The sequence below is a fragment of the Rhinatrema bivittatum genome, chromosome 1, assembly GCF_901001135.1.
Source record: "Rhinatrema bivittatum chromosome 1, aRhiBiv1.1, whole genome shotgun sequence".
In the NCBI taxonomy this organism is placed as follows: domain Eukaryota; kingdom Metazoa; phylum Chordata; class Amphibia; order Gymnophiona; family Rhinatrematidae; genus Rhinatrema; species Rhinatrema bivittatum.
The window spans coordinates 155,117,251-155,134,733 of NC_042615.1; the positions used below are offsets into that span (position 1 = coordinate 155,117,251).

Consider the following 17,483-nt stretch of genomic DNA (forward strand, 5'->3'; position numbering starts at 1 on the left):
CCGGATACCAATGTGCAAAAACGCTTTGGTGAAATCCAGAGACACTAGGAATTCCCCCTCATGCACCGAACAATGACTGACCTCAGTGACTCCATGTGAAACCACAGCACTCTAAGGCATCTATTGACCCTTTTCAAGTCGAGAATGAGCTGACTGGTGCCCTCTTTCTTTGGCACCACGAAGTAAATAGAATAACGGCCTTTCTGTTGTTCCACGGGATGGCTCCGAGCTCGATAAGGCGCTATAAGGTATCCTGCACTGCCCAAAGTTTTTCCGCGTACGAGCATGGGGGAGACAAGAAAGCGGTCTCAAAGACACAGAGCAAAATCTAAACCGTAACCATGTTTTATTACATTGAGGACCCACTGGTCCAACGACAACTTGGTCCATTCCTTGTAGAACAGAGACAGTCTGCCTCCCACAACTGGAACCGAGAAATGGACCGGCCTCATCTCATTGCGAGGTCTTAGGCACTCCTGTGGACTGGAATGGCCGCGAAAGGACTGAGACCAGGACCGTTGCCAGCTGGAAGACTGCCTGGACGAGGAACCCGATGATCTAGAAGACCGAAATCTCTGATTCCCCCTGAACCGGGGCCGAGGAGGAAAGGAACCTCTCGTCTTGGGTCTATCCTCTGGTAGGCCATGGATCTTGTTGTCCCCCAAGGATTGGATCAGATCTTCCAAGTCCTTTCCGATAAGTAGTTTGCCTTTAAACGGTAGGGAGCCCAACTGAGCTTTGGAGGAGACATCTGCACACTAGTTTCTCAACCAGAGTAGTCTGCAGGCATAGACAGCTGACACCATAGATCGGGCCGAAGCATGAAGGTGGTCATACAGGGCATCAGCACTGTAGGCCACAGCGGCTTCCAAACGCCCCTCTTGAGCTGCCTCCTCTTCCGAGAGAGACGAAGCACTCTGTAATCGTTGGACCCAGCGAAGGGTTGCCCTCAAAGAGAAGCTGCTGCACATGGCAGCCCGTACTCCCAGCGCGTACTCCCAGACCTCAAATATTTTCTTGAGCTGAATTTCTAGCTTGCGATCTTGGAGATCACACCTGTCACTGGGATGGAGGTCTTTTTTGTTACAGCCGACACTGCCGAATCCACCTTGGGAACTCAGAGAAGGTCCAGGGCTTCTTCCGGTAACGGATACAGCTTATCTATCTCCTTGCTGACCTTCAATCCCAAATCCTAGGTGTCCCATTCACAAAAGAGCAGGTCGGTTACTGAAGTTGAAAAGGTAAGGGTCTGGTTGGCCCCCGAAGGCCCACCATAACAGGATCAATGTTCCCTATCCGGGAATCTTCCTGCGGAGTCTCAATACCTGATTCCTCCAGAATTGCAGGAATGAGCGAGCCCAATTCATCCCTCCTGAAGAGACGGACTACCTTAGGGTCATCTCCCTCCATTGCCTGCGGAATTGAATTGTCCGGGCTGTCGTCAGGATCTGCCCCCCTCGGGGGCTTATCCCCCAAGTCCTGATCCTCCGGTTTAGAATCCATTGAGTCGTCGTCCAGCGGATGGGATGGCGCAGACCAAAGGGGGAGCTGCAGCCTCAGTATACCTCCTTTCTCAGGGGGTCCAGGCCGCTTACCAGGGGGGCCCAACATAGATGACAGTCCCTGAACCTCTCTTTGCTGCTTTGCGGGCCTTAAAGGCCTTGTGTAACAATGAAGTCAGAGGAAAAAGAGGATCAAGAGGAATCAGATGCCCCCTCAGAGCTGCCACATCCAGTGGAAAATCTGACAGGCTGCCCCTCCGCGGGGGCTGACAGTTGCAGCAATAATGGAGAGGGAGACTTCCCCTCCCTCCCGCCCCGCTGCATGCTCAGCCGCTCGAAAAGTTGCCAAAATGGCCTCCATTTCCGCTTTGAGTGGGAACGGGTCTGGAGTGCTGTGCCGCAGGCGACAGTCTCCCCAACTCTCAGTGCGGCTTAGATCGCTGAATTTCAGTGGCTCGGATGTTCCCTCCCCCCCTGGGGAGGCAGGAATAGCATAGGCCTTCCCTAGAGATGCGCGTGTCACCGCACACTGTACAGGCCGCACCACATGGCATCGAAGAGGCTGAATGCGGCAGAAAAGCAAAGGAGAAAAAACAAAATTTGAGCGCAGCTCACCCCCAGCGTTAGCACACCACAGAACAGAGAGAATGGCCAGGTTAGCAAAAGCTCTGCTTTCAAAATTTTTTTTTTTTTTTTTACAACCTGGAAGAAAGTGTCCTGTGCCTCCTGGGGTGAGTGATCCAGGCTCCCCAGTGTCACCTCGACCCCCATTCCAACTGCCTCAGGTACCAGGGGGGATGGTCCCCTCAGGACCTGCCAACCCCCCTGGGAGGCTGTCTTGAGCTCATAGAAATTTCCCTTTTTTTTTTAAACCTGTTCCCACAGATAAACTGTGATCTAATCCTTTTATGCTTTTTTTTTTTTTTTTTTGTATGACTAACTAAAGACTGTAGGGTTTTGCACCTCCATCTAATGGAGACAGAGAAATACTGACAGACTGTAGGTGGCACCTCAGGGTATAGGACAGAGTCCGCCAAAACATCTCTTTTCTCCATCTGCTGGAGGGGAGGCAAAACCAGGAGTCTGGACTGATCCGGGTACGTACAGGGAACGGCCCAAATAACACTCCCTTTCAGTTTCGAACACCTCAGAGTTCTCCTAGACTCCCTGTTCCCAACCCTCCTGCCACCCTATGAAGCGGTCAAAATATGCAAGAAAAGTTTTAAAGTCAATGATGGGCTATGCAAGCCTACCCCGCCCCCTCTGAATCTTGCCCTCCCCCAGCCTATCCCCCCAACTTTATGCAAACATCCTTGGAAGCCCAATGGGGGCCTGGAGTGCCTCCAGTTTTCAAAATGGCATCAGCTGGCCAAGCTGCTACCACTGCCCTATTATGTGAAAGGAACAATGGTAGGACCTCAGCCGGCCAGTGCCATTCTTAAAATGGCAATGCTAGGCCCAGAGCAATAGGGGATGCTCTGGGCCCCCATTGGGCCACCAGGGATGTTTTGGTAAGGACCAAGGCTGGGGTGGAGGATGTTACAAAAAGGGAGGGACAGAGCCTGCACTTTCATGGACATTAACTTTATACTACATACTTCGGCTGCCTCATGAAAAATCAGCAGCTGGGGGTATATAGGGGTATCCAGAGAATCCCAGAGGTTTGGCTACACTGGTGGTGGTGAAGAGGGAACTACTCGGGCCACTAGGGCTCTTTAAAAAGCATGGTCTCAAGGACTTCGGATCATGTAACCGTGTCCCAATGCTTCTGAGGAAAGTTAGCTACAACTCCCGAGTTGTAGCTAACTTTCCAGAAAAGAATGTGGCTTGTGATTTTTTAGGCAAGCCACGTTATTTTATTTATATGGGATTGCCTAGCACTTTGAGCATATCCTGTAAAACACAAACTATGTTTTATTTGCAAAGCTAACATTTTTCAGAGAAAGTAGTGCGGACGCTGTGTTAGTCCACTTGAAAGCAAAGAAACAACAGATTCAGTGCCTTTTTCAGAGATGGATACAATTACCCAGTAGCACTAAACACTTCACAAACTAGTTTAACATAGCTGATTCAGGTGGCCTTTAATAATGGTCACCACCTAAGAGTATTATCACCAGGGTTTCACAACAGTTTCATAAGCTTTTAATTTTTACAAAAAATGCAGAGAAATAATGAATTGTAACTTTGAAAATTTACTTAAAGAGCATATTGGCTTGCAACAAACATACTATCTGGAACAATCTGTGTAAGTGTTATTTGTAATCCATACAATTCTGATAACCTTTTGGGGGGGAGGGGGGGTCAAATACTTTTGCAAGCCACTGTATAGAGATATAACTAAATATATATATATGGCATATTGCATGCAAATAATTCCTTAATGAGATTATACCCCTAGTACAAGTATATTACCACCTCAAAGAGCCTTTGCCCTAAGAATTCACTCCTTCTCTACAACCATAATAGACAGTCCCATAAATATAGTGCTCTTGCATCAAGAGTGTAGCTCCACAATTTGGCCCTCCACAGGTAGAAATAACCTGAAAGCTGACAGTGCTGCAGTATAAATAGCACTGCTGCTCCAGGCTCTGACCCTTCAGGTCCTGACTCTCAGCTACAATATAAGGGAAAGGAGAAGGAATTTGGAGATTATTTCTCAGTTTACAGGTCACTTTCACTGCATGCTTCTCTTTTACAGTATTAAAGGTTCATGCTGGCTGGAAGTATTCTGGGATCATTTTAAAAAGTCAGCTTTTGTGCTCTGTGCTTCTAACAGCACTTCATGCCTTAAAGAAGTTAAAATGTAAAAAAAAAAAAAAAAAAGTTAAGAAAGCATGCAACATGCTGCAAAACATATCCTGTCCCTTTCTAGTCTGCTTTCTGCTGCCCTCTGTCCTAAGCAGTTACACAGAGTTCCAAAGCTGAAGCTCATCTATGGCTGATGTGACCTCGGCCATAGGCGCCATCCTTTAGGGCAGAGCTTTCCAAACTTTTCATGTTGGTGACACACTTTTTAGACAAACATAATTTCACGACACGGTAATTCAGTCTACTAGTAAACCAGAGGTTAAAGTTTAAACGAACGAAACATATTTCGACAATTTATGTATGTTTCCTTAAATATATACATAAATAAAATGTTTCACGACACAACCTATCTCATGAAAACCTTAAATTTATACTAAAAATATATATTCCAAGATTCATGTTATTGTTATAATTTATGAGAAACAATAATAAAACAAATTGTCTGTCCCCCACACACTCATCTCTCTCCTCCCCCCAGCACATGTCTGGCCCCCACACACTCATATCTCTCCCCCTCAAGCACATGTCTGTCCCCCCAGCACGTTTGCCCCCCACTCACTCATCTCTCTCCCCCCAGCACATGTCTGGCCCCCACACTCATGTACCTCGTCTTTTTGATTGTTGCCAGTTAAGTGCTTCACTCCCTTCCATGATCACCAGACACTGCTGCTTGCAGTCAGTACTCCTCATGGCCAGGCCTCATCGGCAGCAGCAGCAGCCAATGCAAGGATGGCTGGGCTCGTTCCACCCACCAAGCCCCCCAAAAAAACGCAATTGACAGCAAAAATCACCCAATAATAAGCAACACATAAACTGAAAAAAAAAAGTGAATCTCTAGGAAAAAAAAAGCCCAAACTCGCATCAGAGTTGACTGGGCTTGAGCGACACACCTGCACACTGCAGGCAACACACTAACGTGTCCCGACACACAGTTTGGAAAGCTCTGCTTTAGGGGCTACAGTCGCACAAAAACTATCGGACTCCAGCCTCCTCTTCCCTCTCCCCCACCCTGGCAGGAAAGAGCTGTGTGGCACACGAAGCTTCAAAAACAAACAATCTCTTCTTCCCGCCGGGACAAGGAAGACTAGCACGGGACACACAGCAACAAGAAACATCAACCTCCTCCTCCTCTGCCTCCCCACCCCGGTAGTGCCCTAGGGATAAAAAAAAAGCATTGGTCTTTTCCCCCCTTTCCCTGCCTGGCAGTGAAAAGCAGTGCAGCCAGCGAGGCCTAAAGGAGCAACAATGAGTAGCAGCAGCGTAGCCTGCACATTGCCAAGAAGCATTGGCTTCTCTTCCCCATGCTTCAGCATACCTGGAGGCTAGATAAGAGAGAGTCTATGAAAGTGTATGTCTGATTAAGCATGAGTGCCTATGTGTGTATTACTGAGCATGTGAGAGAGGTATGAACTTGTGAGAGATAATCTAATGTGTGTGTGTGTATGATTGAGCATATGGGGGAGAGCCTATGAGTGTGTATGACTGAGCATGAGAGAGATATGAGCGTATGTGTGTGTGACTGAGCATATGAAAGAGAATGAATGAGCATACGTATGTTCGTGTATAGTTGAGAATGAACAAGTGTGTATGTGTATATGATTGAGCATGCGTGAGAAACATTGAGCATGTATGAATGACTGAGCCTGTATGTTATGATTTATCATGTGAGACTGAACCAGTATGTGTGTATGATTGAGCATGAGAGAGAGCAAATGAGCATGTGTATGTTGCATACAGTTAAGTATGAGAGAGCAAACAAGCATGTGTATATGATTGAGCATGTGTGAGAGAAAGCGTGGAGAAAGTTTGTATGCAACAGCCCCCTCCTCTCTCTCCATGCTAATCTATGACAATCTCAGGTCATCTGGAAATGAAAATTTCTTAGGTATGGACAGCAGGGGGATTTTTTTTTTTTACCTTAGTTTTAAATTACTGGGTGATATTTGATGTATCAACTGTTCTGAAATATTTTATTGACTTCTGGAAATGGATAAAGATAGGAGTTTTTAATTATTGGATGCTCTATCCATCAGTTGTTTTGAAATATTTAAAATTTTAAATTAGCATGGTTTCACTATGATTTATGTTTCTTGAGTTTATTGTTTGATGTTTTCTGAGGAATGGTGGTATTTCTGTTTTTCCACAGTTGCACTGCAGTCTGGCTTGTGGTTTCCAGTTCAATTTTTGTCTGCACATTTCTATTTACACTTTACAGTCTCTGTTAGGAATTTGGTGTGGGTCTGTCTGTGTTCGGCATTTGTGAACAAGGTAAGGTGCTCTGCTAGTTTGTAGTTTTTGTGTGGGTCTCTATATCAGCCTGGTTTGTTCTGTTTTCTTAAAAGGAGGTGCTTTTAGGGCCTGGTGTAATATTTGCAATGTTGCCTTTTCATAGGTAGGATTGAATGCTGGCAGTTAGTGCTGTCTTGGTATGGGAGATTTAGTATATTGTAATTGCAATTCCGTTTACTCGTGGCTTTCTGAGGGCAAGCCTACACCTAACATGCACTACCATAGACCCAATACCATTCTGGTTCCCAGTGCCTTTTTTCTTCTACTTGTTTTGGAAGGTTTTCTAGTTAGCACCACAGCAATGCATGTAAATATAATATAGATGTTGTTGTAAGTGATGGGGTACATATTCAAAAGCCATGTAAATGAATAATGGGAAAGTTATCCGTGTAAATGGCTTAGCTGGCTAAATTCTAGCAGAATAAATTAACCGGTTAGAATTTAGCTGGGTAAGTTGGGGGTGTTCCTGGGGTGGGAGGTAGGCGTTCCAGGGAGGAGTAGAGCTAGCCAGTTAACACGCCATAGGGCAGGTCTATAGTTAGCCAGATACCACATATCCAGCTAACTAATTTATTGGGGTATATTCAGCAGCACGGCTACGCCGCTGAATATCCCGGTTAAGTTAGCCGGATATGTGGGATCCGGCTAAGTTAACTAGCTGCTCAACGGCTGAATATTTACTCCAATATTTTTAGCTCAGAATGGCCTTCTTCACGTAAAATCTGAATAATCTAATTGTGTGTAGGAAGGTGCATATCTAGGAGGGGGGGTGGGGGGGGGGGGTGACACCTAGTGGTTGGATTGGGGACCAATGACTGTAGGGTTCTGAAGGGAGTCCTGATGATGGCCCCCAGCCCAGGACTGATACTGCAATGACTGGATTAAAGATAGTTGAGGGGGAAAAAAAAACAGATCCCTGGGAGTTGTTAATGAAGGCTCCTGACACCAAGATCTCGCTACTGGTTCTGATTAAGTTGGATGCCCAAAGGAGCCAGAGAAAACTGCTGGGTGAAAATAAAACTCAAAGTTCCTCCATTTAACAGTCTCCCAGCTTGTGGTGTCATGTTCTGCTTAGAATGAGGGTGCACTTTTTCACTTGGCCAAGGTACCATATGGCCTGGCTACGGCTCTGCAGAGCACCACTCTCCTGAACTCACCAGAGAATAAGGCAGTGGAATGGGCATAAGAAAACAGTCAAACTGTTATATATTTCCAAGTTTTTACATGTAAAGAGAAAAAAAAAGGAGGCAGTGCAACAGACAGACTGGCAAAATTCCATTTTGGGACAAAGATACAGTAAAACAAGTCACAATCAAATTCTTACCTGAGAAGCATAAAAACTGTAGCTGGCATTAAGAAAATTTCATTGCATGCAATGAATTTCAGAATATTCAGCTGATTGGCATTGAGCTTGTCCAAAATAGATCTCATAAAAATCATACTGTTGGAACCTTTTGCCTTAAATTTAAAAAACAAGAGAATTATTTAAAAAAAAAAAAAAAAAAGACGTATTTAAGAGTCGTTCAGTATTTATCATCTTGCTTTAAAAACTTTAAATATCAATTGGCCCAACTTTTCAGCAGAACTCAAAAAAAAAAAAAAATCACCTTGCTAACCAAGCATGCTGATAAAATCTCCCAGCTAGTACTGTACGACATAGGAAAATTGGTTCTTACCTGCTAATTTTCGTTCCTGTAGTACCACGGATCAGTCCAGACTGCTGAGTTTTGCCTCCCTTTCAGCAGATGGAGACAGACAAAAACTTAAAGGGCACCCACTAATATACCAGTGTGCCACCTGCGATCCCTTCAGTATAAACATTATCAAAGCAGATAAAAAACAAAAACAACAAAAAAAAAAACTGTGCAACCAACAACCTCACATACCAATCCAATGGTTAGATCAAAAACTGGGGAAAAGGAATGTGATCAAAGAACTTTATACACAAAGGGCCGGATTTTAAGAATTACGCGCAGTGGTAGATTTTTGCGCGCACAAATCTACGCCCGATTTTATAACATGCGCTCGCAGCCGGGCGCATGTTATAGAATCCAGATTGGGGGGGGGGGGGGGGCAGGTTGGATAGGGGAAGGTGGGGGGAGAGGCGGAAGGAAAGTTCCCGAAGAGGGAATGGGGAAAGCAATTGGGGCCCCCCTAGGGCTCGGCGTGTGCACCCCCTTGTGCGCGCCGACCCTGGATTCTATAACATGCGCCCGGCTGCGAGCGCATGTTATAAAATCGGGCGTAGATTAGGCAGGCGTAGGTTGTGCGCGTGCCGGCTGAGTGCCGGTGCGCGATCCCCCGGCACAGTCACTGTGCCGGAGGCCTCTGTCCCACCCCCGCACCGCCGCCTCCCCGCCCCTTTTTTCAAGCCTGGGACATACGCGCGTCGCCGGGCCTATGCAAAATAGGCTCAGCACGCTCAGGAGCGAGTTTTAAAGCATTACCCGGGTAACCCTTTTAAAATCCACCCCAAAATGAGCACTCTGAAAAATGACTTCATGAAATTTCGCGTATTTGAAAGTTTGCTTCTCATTCGAAAAAACTGCAGATAGAAAAAATACAGTCGAGTGGACTCTCCCTTGTCATCTCTTCATCCCTGGGCGGGCGTCTGGACTGATTGGTGGTACTACAAGAACGAAAATTAGCAGGTAAGAACCAATTTTCCTTTCCCTGTACGTACCCGGATCAGTCTAGACTGCTGGGATGTACCCAAACTGCCCTACATGAAGTGGGACCTGGAGAGTCCCGCACGAAGCACACAATTGCCAAAACAGTCAGCATCCAGAGCCCAGACGTCTAACTGATAATGCCTAGCAAAAGTGTGCAGGGTTTTCAAAGTCATCTCTCTACATATCTCCTGTGGTTGAGACCAGCTGACTCTCTGCCCAAGATGCAGCTTGAGAGTGGACCGAATGAGCTTTTAAACCATCTGGCACTGCCCTACCATGACAGATATATACAGACGTGATCGCTTCCTTCAATCAACGGGCATTGGTCGCCTTGGAAGCCTTATGCCCTTTCTTAGGACTGCTGTAAAGGACAAAAAGATGGTCCAACAACCTGAAGTGATTAGTAGCCTCCAAATAGCGAAAGAGAATCCGCCGGACATCCAACTTTCTCAAATTGTGATCCTGAGGGGACCCAGAATTCACCTCCGGGAAAGCCGGCAACTCTATCGACTGATTCAAGTGGAAAGCAGACACTACTCTCGGTAGAAAGGACGGAATCGTTCTGAGACACCCCCCCCCCAAAGCTGTAAACCTAAGAAAAGGTTCCCTACAAGATAGCGTATGAAGCTCCGATATGCGCCTCGCCGAGCAGATAGCCACTAGGAAAACCGACTTGAGCGTTAGATCCTTCAAAGTGGCCCGCTTGAGGGGCTCCAAAAGGAAGCTTGCACAAACCACGAGGAACCAGATTTAGACTCCAAGAAGGACACATCGGTCGGACTGGGGGCTTCAAGTGCTTAGCACCCCGCAGAAACCGCGAAACATCCAGATGAGCCGTCAGGGCCATTCCATCAATTTTCCTTCGCAAGCAGCCCAGGGCTGCCACCTGTATTCTGAGAGAGCTATATGCCAGACCTTTCTTCAACCCCTCCTGTAAGAAAGCGACTATATGGACATGAGAGGCTCGGCGCGGGGCAACGCATAAACCAGTATACCACGAATCGAACATCTTCCAGACCCTAACACACGTAAGCAACGTAGAGGTCTTATATCACCTCAAAAAGAGTAGAAATGACTGTGTCCAGATAATCCTTCTTTCTCAATTGCCTCCTTTCTAAGCCAGGCCGCTAGACAAAAGTGAGCCACCTGGTCGAAAAATATTGGACCTTGCCTCAGAAGATTCGGGAGGTGACTGAGACGAAGTGGACCGTCCATTGCCAGATTGACCAGGTCTGTGAACTATGGTCTCCGAGGCCACCCCAGAGCCACCAGGATGACCAAGCCTTGATGGACCTCTATTCTTCATACGACCTTGCCCACTAGGGACCAGGGAGGAAACAGAGCAGAGTGTCGCGGGGCCACGGAAGGACAAGGGCAGCTACTCCTTCCACCCCGTGCTCCCTTCTGCGACTGAAGAATCGAGCTGCCTTCGCATTCAACTGATTCGCCATTAAATCCAGTTGAGGAACACCCCACCGACAAGTCAAGAGCCTCATCGCCTCGGAGAGCTCCCATTCTCCAGGGTCCAAATGCTGGCGACTTAAGAAGTCCGCCTGAACGTTGTCTACTCCAGCTATGTGTGAAGCCGCCAGACGGGTGAGATTTGCTTCCGCCCAGTCCATACGGATGTCTGCCTCTAAGGCCACCAGCTGGCTTTTCGTACCCCCTTGATGATTGTCAGAGGCCACCATCGTCGCATTGTCGGACAAAATCCGTACCGACAGATGACGGATGAGGGGAAGAAACTTCAGCAAGGCTAGCTGCACTGCCCTGGTTTTTCAGACGGTTGATGGACCACTGCGCTTCCTGCTGCGTCCATTGACCTTGTGCCATATGAGACTGGCAAATTGCCCCCCAACCGGAGAGACTGGCGTCTGTCATCACGATCACCCACTGCGGCACCTCCAGCTCCACTCCCCGCCATAAGTTTTCAGGGATCAACCACCAATCCAGACTGGACCTGGCCAGCTCCTGAAGAGTAAATAATATCTCCTGAAGAGGCAACATAATCCTGAACTCTTCCAACTTGGGATCCTAAAGGAAAAGCAACACTGTTTGTAACGGCCTCATATGAGCAAAGGCCCAAGGAACCAACTCCAGAGTAGATGCCATAGAACCAAGCACCTGCAAGTAGTCCCACACCTTGGGCACTGGCAGAGACAGGATGCGACAGACCTGCGACATCAACTTGTCGATTCGCTCCTGCATTAGGAAGACCTTCCCCAGCCGTGTGTCAAAGCGTGCTCCCAAGATGTCCAGAACTTGAACAGGAGACAAGTGACTCTTGGTGGTGTTGATGACCCAATCTAGCGAGTGAAGGCTGTGCACCACTCTGTCGACCGCTAACCTGCAGAGGTGTTCCGACTTCACTTGGATCAGCCATTCGTCCAAATATGGATGAACCAGCCTTCTCGCCGAAGGGCCGCCGCTACCCCCACCATCACCTTCGTAAACGTGCATGGGGTGGTCGCCAGTCCAAAAGGAAGGGCTTGAAACTGGTAATGTTTGCTGAGAACCACGAATCGCAGAAACCTCTGATGATCCTTGCAAATACCAATGTGAATAAATGCTTCAGTCAGGTCCAGCAAAGCTAGAAACTCTCCTTTGCGTACCACCGCTATCACTGAACGCAGGGTCTCCATATGAAAAATGGGGCACCCGGAGGGCTCTGTTGACCTTCTTCAGGTCTAGGATCGGACAAAAAGAGCCTTCCTTCTTGGGGACCACGAAATAAATCGAATACCTCCGCGTCCGGAGGAACTGGAACTCGAACTACCGTCCCCAGATCCTCCAACCGCTGAAGGGTTTGAGCTAAGATGCGCTGCTTTTGAAGAGATCCACAGGGAGAGATTAGAAACAGGTCTCGCAGGGGCCGAGCAAATTCTTATGTGTAGCCGTGTTCTATGATGCTTAGAACCCACCGGTCAGACGTTATGTTGACCCAGTCCTCGTAGAATAGGGAGAGGTGACCCCCTATCACTGGAACGGAGGAATGGGTCGGTGTTATCTCATTGTGAGGACTTGGCTGCCTGACCAGAAAGGACTCCATCACGAGTGGGCCGACAGCCTCGAAAGGAAGATGTCCAGGCCTGGGGCCTACCCGAAGACTGATGCTGACCGTAGAACGGCCTGGTCTGCCGAAACCGGCGCTGACCTCGAAAATGAGACCACGAAGGACCAAAAGTCTTGGAAGACTTAGGCTTATCCATGGGAAGCTTGTATACCTTATTATTGCCTAAAGATTTAATAAGCTGCTCCAAATCACCACCAAACAAGAATTTTCCTCTGAAAGGAAGTGTCCTCAAGTGAGTCTTAGAAGAGACATCAGCCGACCAGTTCCGGAGCCACAACAGCCTCCGAGCTGATACCGCCGAGACCATGGTACGGGACAAAGTACGGAGGAGATCATATAAGGCATCCGCTCCATATGCCACCACTGCCTCCAGACTATCTACCTGCTCCGCTTCCTCTGGGGAAAGTTCGCGGGCACTCAGCAACTGCTGCACTGAACGCAAGCTTGCTCGCTGCATCAAACTGCTGCAGTCGGCCACCCTGACCCCCAGGGCTGACACCTCAAATTATCCTCTTCAAGTGTACCTCAAGCTTTTAATCCTGTGGGTCCTTAAGAGCCGCCACCCCCACCACCGGAATCATGGTACGCTTCGTCACCGCCACATCCACATTGGGAACCTTAAGTATTTCCAAGGAATCGTCCAGGAGCGGATACCATTTATCCATAGCATGGCCCACACGAAGGCTCGCCTCCGGGGCATCCCACTCACGAAACATGAGCTGCAGCAACATGGAATGGAAAGGAAAAGTCTTGGTCGGAGGATGAAGACCCGACAGAACTGGGTCCACCGAATCCGTCGCTGGGGCCTCTGGGGTGGATTGAATCCCTAGCTCCGACAGAACATACGGAATCAGGGGCTCCGGTTCATCTCTCCAAAACAAGCAGAGAACACGAGAATCGTCGCCCTCAACAGGGTCCATCCACATCTGCATCCCCCTGCAGAGGATCCGCAGCCGCAGAGACACCCGCCGGAGCGGGCTCACCAGACCCCGAAGATCCTCGAATGCCCCAGATCCTGGAGACTTCCGGAGGGTCTGGGCGAGGAAGCATTGCAGGAGGAACCGGCCTTGCCAAACCTGGATCCGGCTCCCCTGGAGGCATAAGGCTAGCCAAATAAGCCTTATGCATAATCAACATAAAATCCACTGAAAATGAGGGCTGGCACTTTAAGCCCCCCTGCGGAAGTGAAGAGGAGGGCCCAAGAGAAGCTGGTCTCGAACCCTGATGAGACCTGGGGCTTCTGTTATGAGGAGAATCCCCTCCCCCTGCCATAAGATCAAAGGAATCCTCTTGAGGCTCCCAAAATGGCCGCCGTTCCTGTGCTCCGCGGAAACGAAGCAGGCAGACTGCCCTGATCATGCGACGGCTTACCCGCACCACAGAGCCTCGAGGCAGTCCTCCCTGTAGCCCCCTCTTTAAACAATGAGGAGCCTTCGCCCCCGGGGATGCAGCAGGAGCAGAGGTTCTCCCAGGAGAGCCTCCCTGCCGGCTCCCCACAAGCCACACAGTGCAATGCACGCCGCATTGCCGAGGCAAAGAGGCAGGGGGAACAGCAAATTATACCCTCCGGAGCTCGGGAGACTGCAGTGCAAAGGCACTCAGCTTTTTTTTTCAAAAATTCACTGCGACTTGCACAGCCAGGGGTCTCAGAGTATTGCCGACTCTGGGCCAAGGGGGGAGGGACCGGCCCACCGGTAAATCCCCCCTAGTAACTCACCAGTGCTCCGAGGACAGAGGCTGCAAACCGCAGATGAAGAAACCAACCGATCTCGGCAGCCAAGCCTGCAACCGGGGAGACAGCCCTGCTGACTTCTTCTCGGGAGGCAAAGTGCTCGGTGCTTTTTCTTTTTTTTCCCCTTAAAGGAACCACTTTGATCTAACCAGAGATGCAGAAACAAAAATCTGGGCTGCTGCTTTTTTTTTTCCCCCCCCAAAAAATTGAGGATAGTACCAGGACCGCAGGTTCTGCCACCTTCATCTGCTGGAGACAGAGAAATACTGAAGGGATCGCAGGTGGCACACTGGTATATTAGAGGGTGCCCTTCAAGTTTTTTCTGTCTCCATCTGCTGGAAGGGAGGCAAAACCCAGCAGTCTGGACTGATCCGGGTACGTACAGGGAAACAGGATTTTCTTCAGAGTATTTACTCAGGAATTATAATGTGGGAGTAGGAAACAATCAAAACAAGGCTTTCAATTTTAGCTTCTAAAATATAAATTGAAAGATACCATGAAAACACCAAGTCAAAATATAGAGGCCAATGTAATAATGTGCACTTGGCAGAATGCACTATTTTACCTGAAGTTGTGTGTACATTTTTGGTATGCACACTTTACTGCATATGCAGAAAGTTTTGTGTACAACAATGTACTTACAGGTTAGTGCCTTCCGATGTAAATTTAATGGTGATGAGGACAATATCCCCAATGCAAAGAGGTGCATAGGCTTTCAACTTTTTACATTGGAAATTCTACTGCTGGTCAGAGGTAGTTTCTAGCATTAGTGTTATTGCATGGGGTTGATCAGGAGTTCATGGTGCTAGAGACCTGCACTCTGGATTTATGTGCACACAAAATGATTTGTAAACAAATCTGCCCTCTCTCTCCCCAAAATCCATTTAAAATATTTTTTAAATGATGGCAATCTGGCCCTGCACACCTGGTTGTAGAGCGGGTGCCACTCACTGGACACAGTTACCCTGAGCGCTTGGCACAGGCAGCCCAGCTTAAAGGAAGGTGGCAGTAGTGGCACTGCCACCGGAGGCCAGATCTTGCTCCCTTCCTGACCAAGAGGCTCCACAGACAGCCAGCAGGCCTGTGAGTTTGGGTGGCTGGGTATGTCCACCACTGGTTAGGTCCATGTGGTTATTGAAGCTGCATCTCACTACCTCGCTGGGGCTCAGTAATTCTCTACACCTAATGATTTATGCATACAAACAGGCACAAATCATAGTTTGCACATACAAAAGATTTTTATGCGTAAAAGAAAACTCGGGTTTCTGCTTTGTGCACAAACTCCTTCCCCCTCTTATCCCTCCATCCCAACCCCTGTGCAAAAGGCTGAGCAAATATATAACTCGGTATTGTATGTTTCTCTCCCAATGCATTTGCTTACTGCAATGGGAGTTAAATTGCTTTTATCACCATGGTTAAATACACGTGTTGTATTTCAGCATTTAGTTTTACCTAATACCTTACGTTAGGCCCCATCATATTGGGACAAATTATATATGGGTATGTGTGCAGTGTTTGTAGACAAACAGACAGACAGATATAGAGAAATATAGCTAGAAACACATAACCAGTAATATACTTACATCAAGAATCCGCTTTGTATACGTGGCTGCATGAAGCAAAGAAAACAAGAGTACTGGGAAAATACTCACTGAAGTGAGCCGTCAAGGAAAGGTGTAACAGGAACAAAAGGTTACATTTTATCTGTCCAATGAAGCAGACCTCAGTCCTTCTAAATCAGTCTTGTAATAATACAAAGAGGAGCTTCACACCAGCCTATTTTTAGCACGTTCTGTGCAAAAAGGTTAACTGGATCCCAAGGCTAGAAACATTTTGAAAAGCTTTTTTTTTTTTTTTTTTTTTTTTTTTTTTAAATCTTTTCATTTCCTGCTCCTCCACTCCCTACTTCTCCTCCTCAATGCAGCCTGCTGATAGGGGGCTGGCCCTAGATCATAGCTCCTCCATGTGGTCCAGTGGTGGCTCTATTCAGTGCTGCTGGGGGAAGCACTAGTTCAATTTTACATGCTTGGGCAAAAAGTGTTTTTACAGCTCCTCTAGAACAAGAGGTGCAAACTATCTTTTAAAAAAAAAAAAGCCAGCTGCTTTTATGCAGGGGGGGTAGGGGGGGAGCCCAGTATAGAAGGGTCACACCCACTTTCTTGGGGCCACCCAATTCAGCATTCATTCCAAAGAGAACCAGATATTAAAGGTCCAGGGCAGCTTCTTCCAATGTTCAGATATAAAGCTAATCTATCTTTAGATATACTAGCATTTCTTCCTGGTACAAATTGATGCTTCTGTGTATTAGTTTAATAATAAAATATAGAAACACAGAAACATAGAAACGATGGTAGAAAAAGACCATGTGGCTCATATATCTGGTCTGCCCATCTCCCTAAAATGTGGAGAGATGTTTGCCCATAGAGCAATAATAAAGCTGTCATAAAAGAAAAAGGCTAAGGATACTTGTAACGGGGTAAGAGTTGACAAAGATGAGAGAATACAAGAGGTAGTGGCAGCTGTCCTCCAGCAAAGCCTGAGTCAGGAATGCTCTGCTTAACTGGAAATGTGGTAATCGCTGGTGGAGCCGAAGAGCGCTGGTGAGAGCATTGGCCAACAAAGCACGCTGGTAAAAGCTTGCTGCTTCCTGCAACCTGTAAATCAGCAGAGGACATATTACATATAGCAGCAACACAAGGCCCAAGACATCTTACTCACTTGGGGATTGCATCATAATTGCACAATATCTTAAGCTCTTTCCCAGCATTACTAAACAATGGTCGTTTTAAACACAGGAAAGATACCTATGCTAGCACTGCAAATGACAAAATTCCTCTCCTCAGTCAAAAGGCAAATAAAAAAAAAAATGGACAGGCCAAACATCTTGTTCTCTCCCATCCTTTTTTTTTTTTTTTTTTGCTGTTACTGAGATAAATAATTAAAATTCATGACATCTCGGATATATCAACTAGCAAAATGTGTACAAATCAAAACCACAAATACTTACCCTAGAAGAGGAAGGATGAACAAAGCTGAGCAGTACACTGTGAACAAACGGGAAACCCACATTGCTGTGTCCAACTTATTTGCCAGCATAAACTGCTATTTTAAAAAAGAAAGAGTATATTATTAGAACAACAGATGCAGATTCTGGCTCATTAATAAGACTTATGGTCAAATGAAAATTTTAAAAAAGTCTTTTCATGCTGTCAGTCTCCCTCCATAAACCCCTTGCTGCAAACATTACTATTTACATTAGTAGTCATTCCATTTATGTTTGAGATCACTAGTGTAGCCAATAACCCAAATATTACAGTTACCCTTGCCATTTCTCCCTTTTCCTTACATCCCTAAACCAAATACATTTCTACTTAGTTATGATTTACAGAACAAACCCATCATAGCTG

At 47.1% G+C, this 17,483-nt stretch overlaps 1 protein-coding gene across 2 annotated transcripts in view; it reads right to left on the reverse strand.

Annotated features, from left to right (window-relative positions):
- The window catches only part of TMEM33 (transmembrane protein 33), a 56,746-nt gene that overhangs the window by 28,695 nt on the left and 10,568 nt on the right, over positions 1–17,483 (reverse strand). For both annotated transcript variants that reach the window (XR_003854500.1, XM_029588699.1), the window contains exons 2-5: positions 17,084–17,178; positions 16,543–16,730; positions 15,660–15,727; positions 7,924–8,057 (exon numbers count right to left, since the gene is read on the reverse strand). Coding sequence is in view for 1 of the 2 variants with exons in the window: in XM_029588699.1 (XP_029444559.1) it covers positions 7,924–8,057; positions 15,660–15,727; positions 16,543–16,730; positions 17,084–17,178 (485 nt within the window). In the remaining variant the exon portion in view is untranslated. The remainder of the gene's footprint in view (positions 1–7,923; positions 8,058–15,659; positions 15,728–16,542; positions 16,731–17,083; positions 17,179–17,483) is intronic.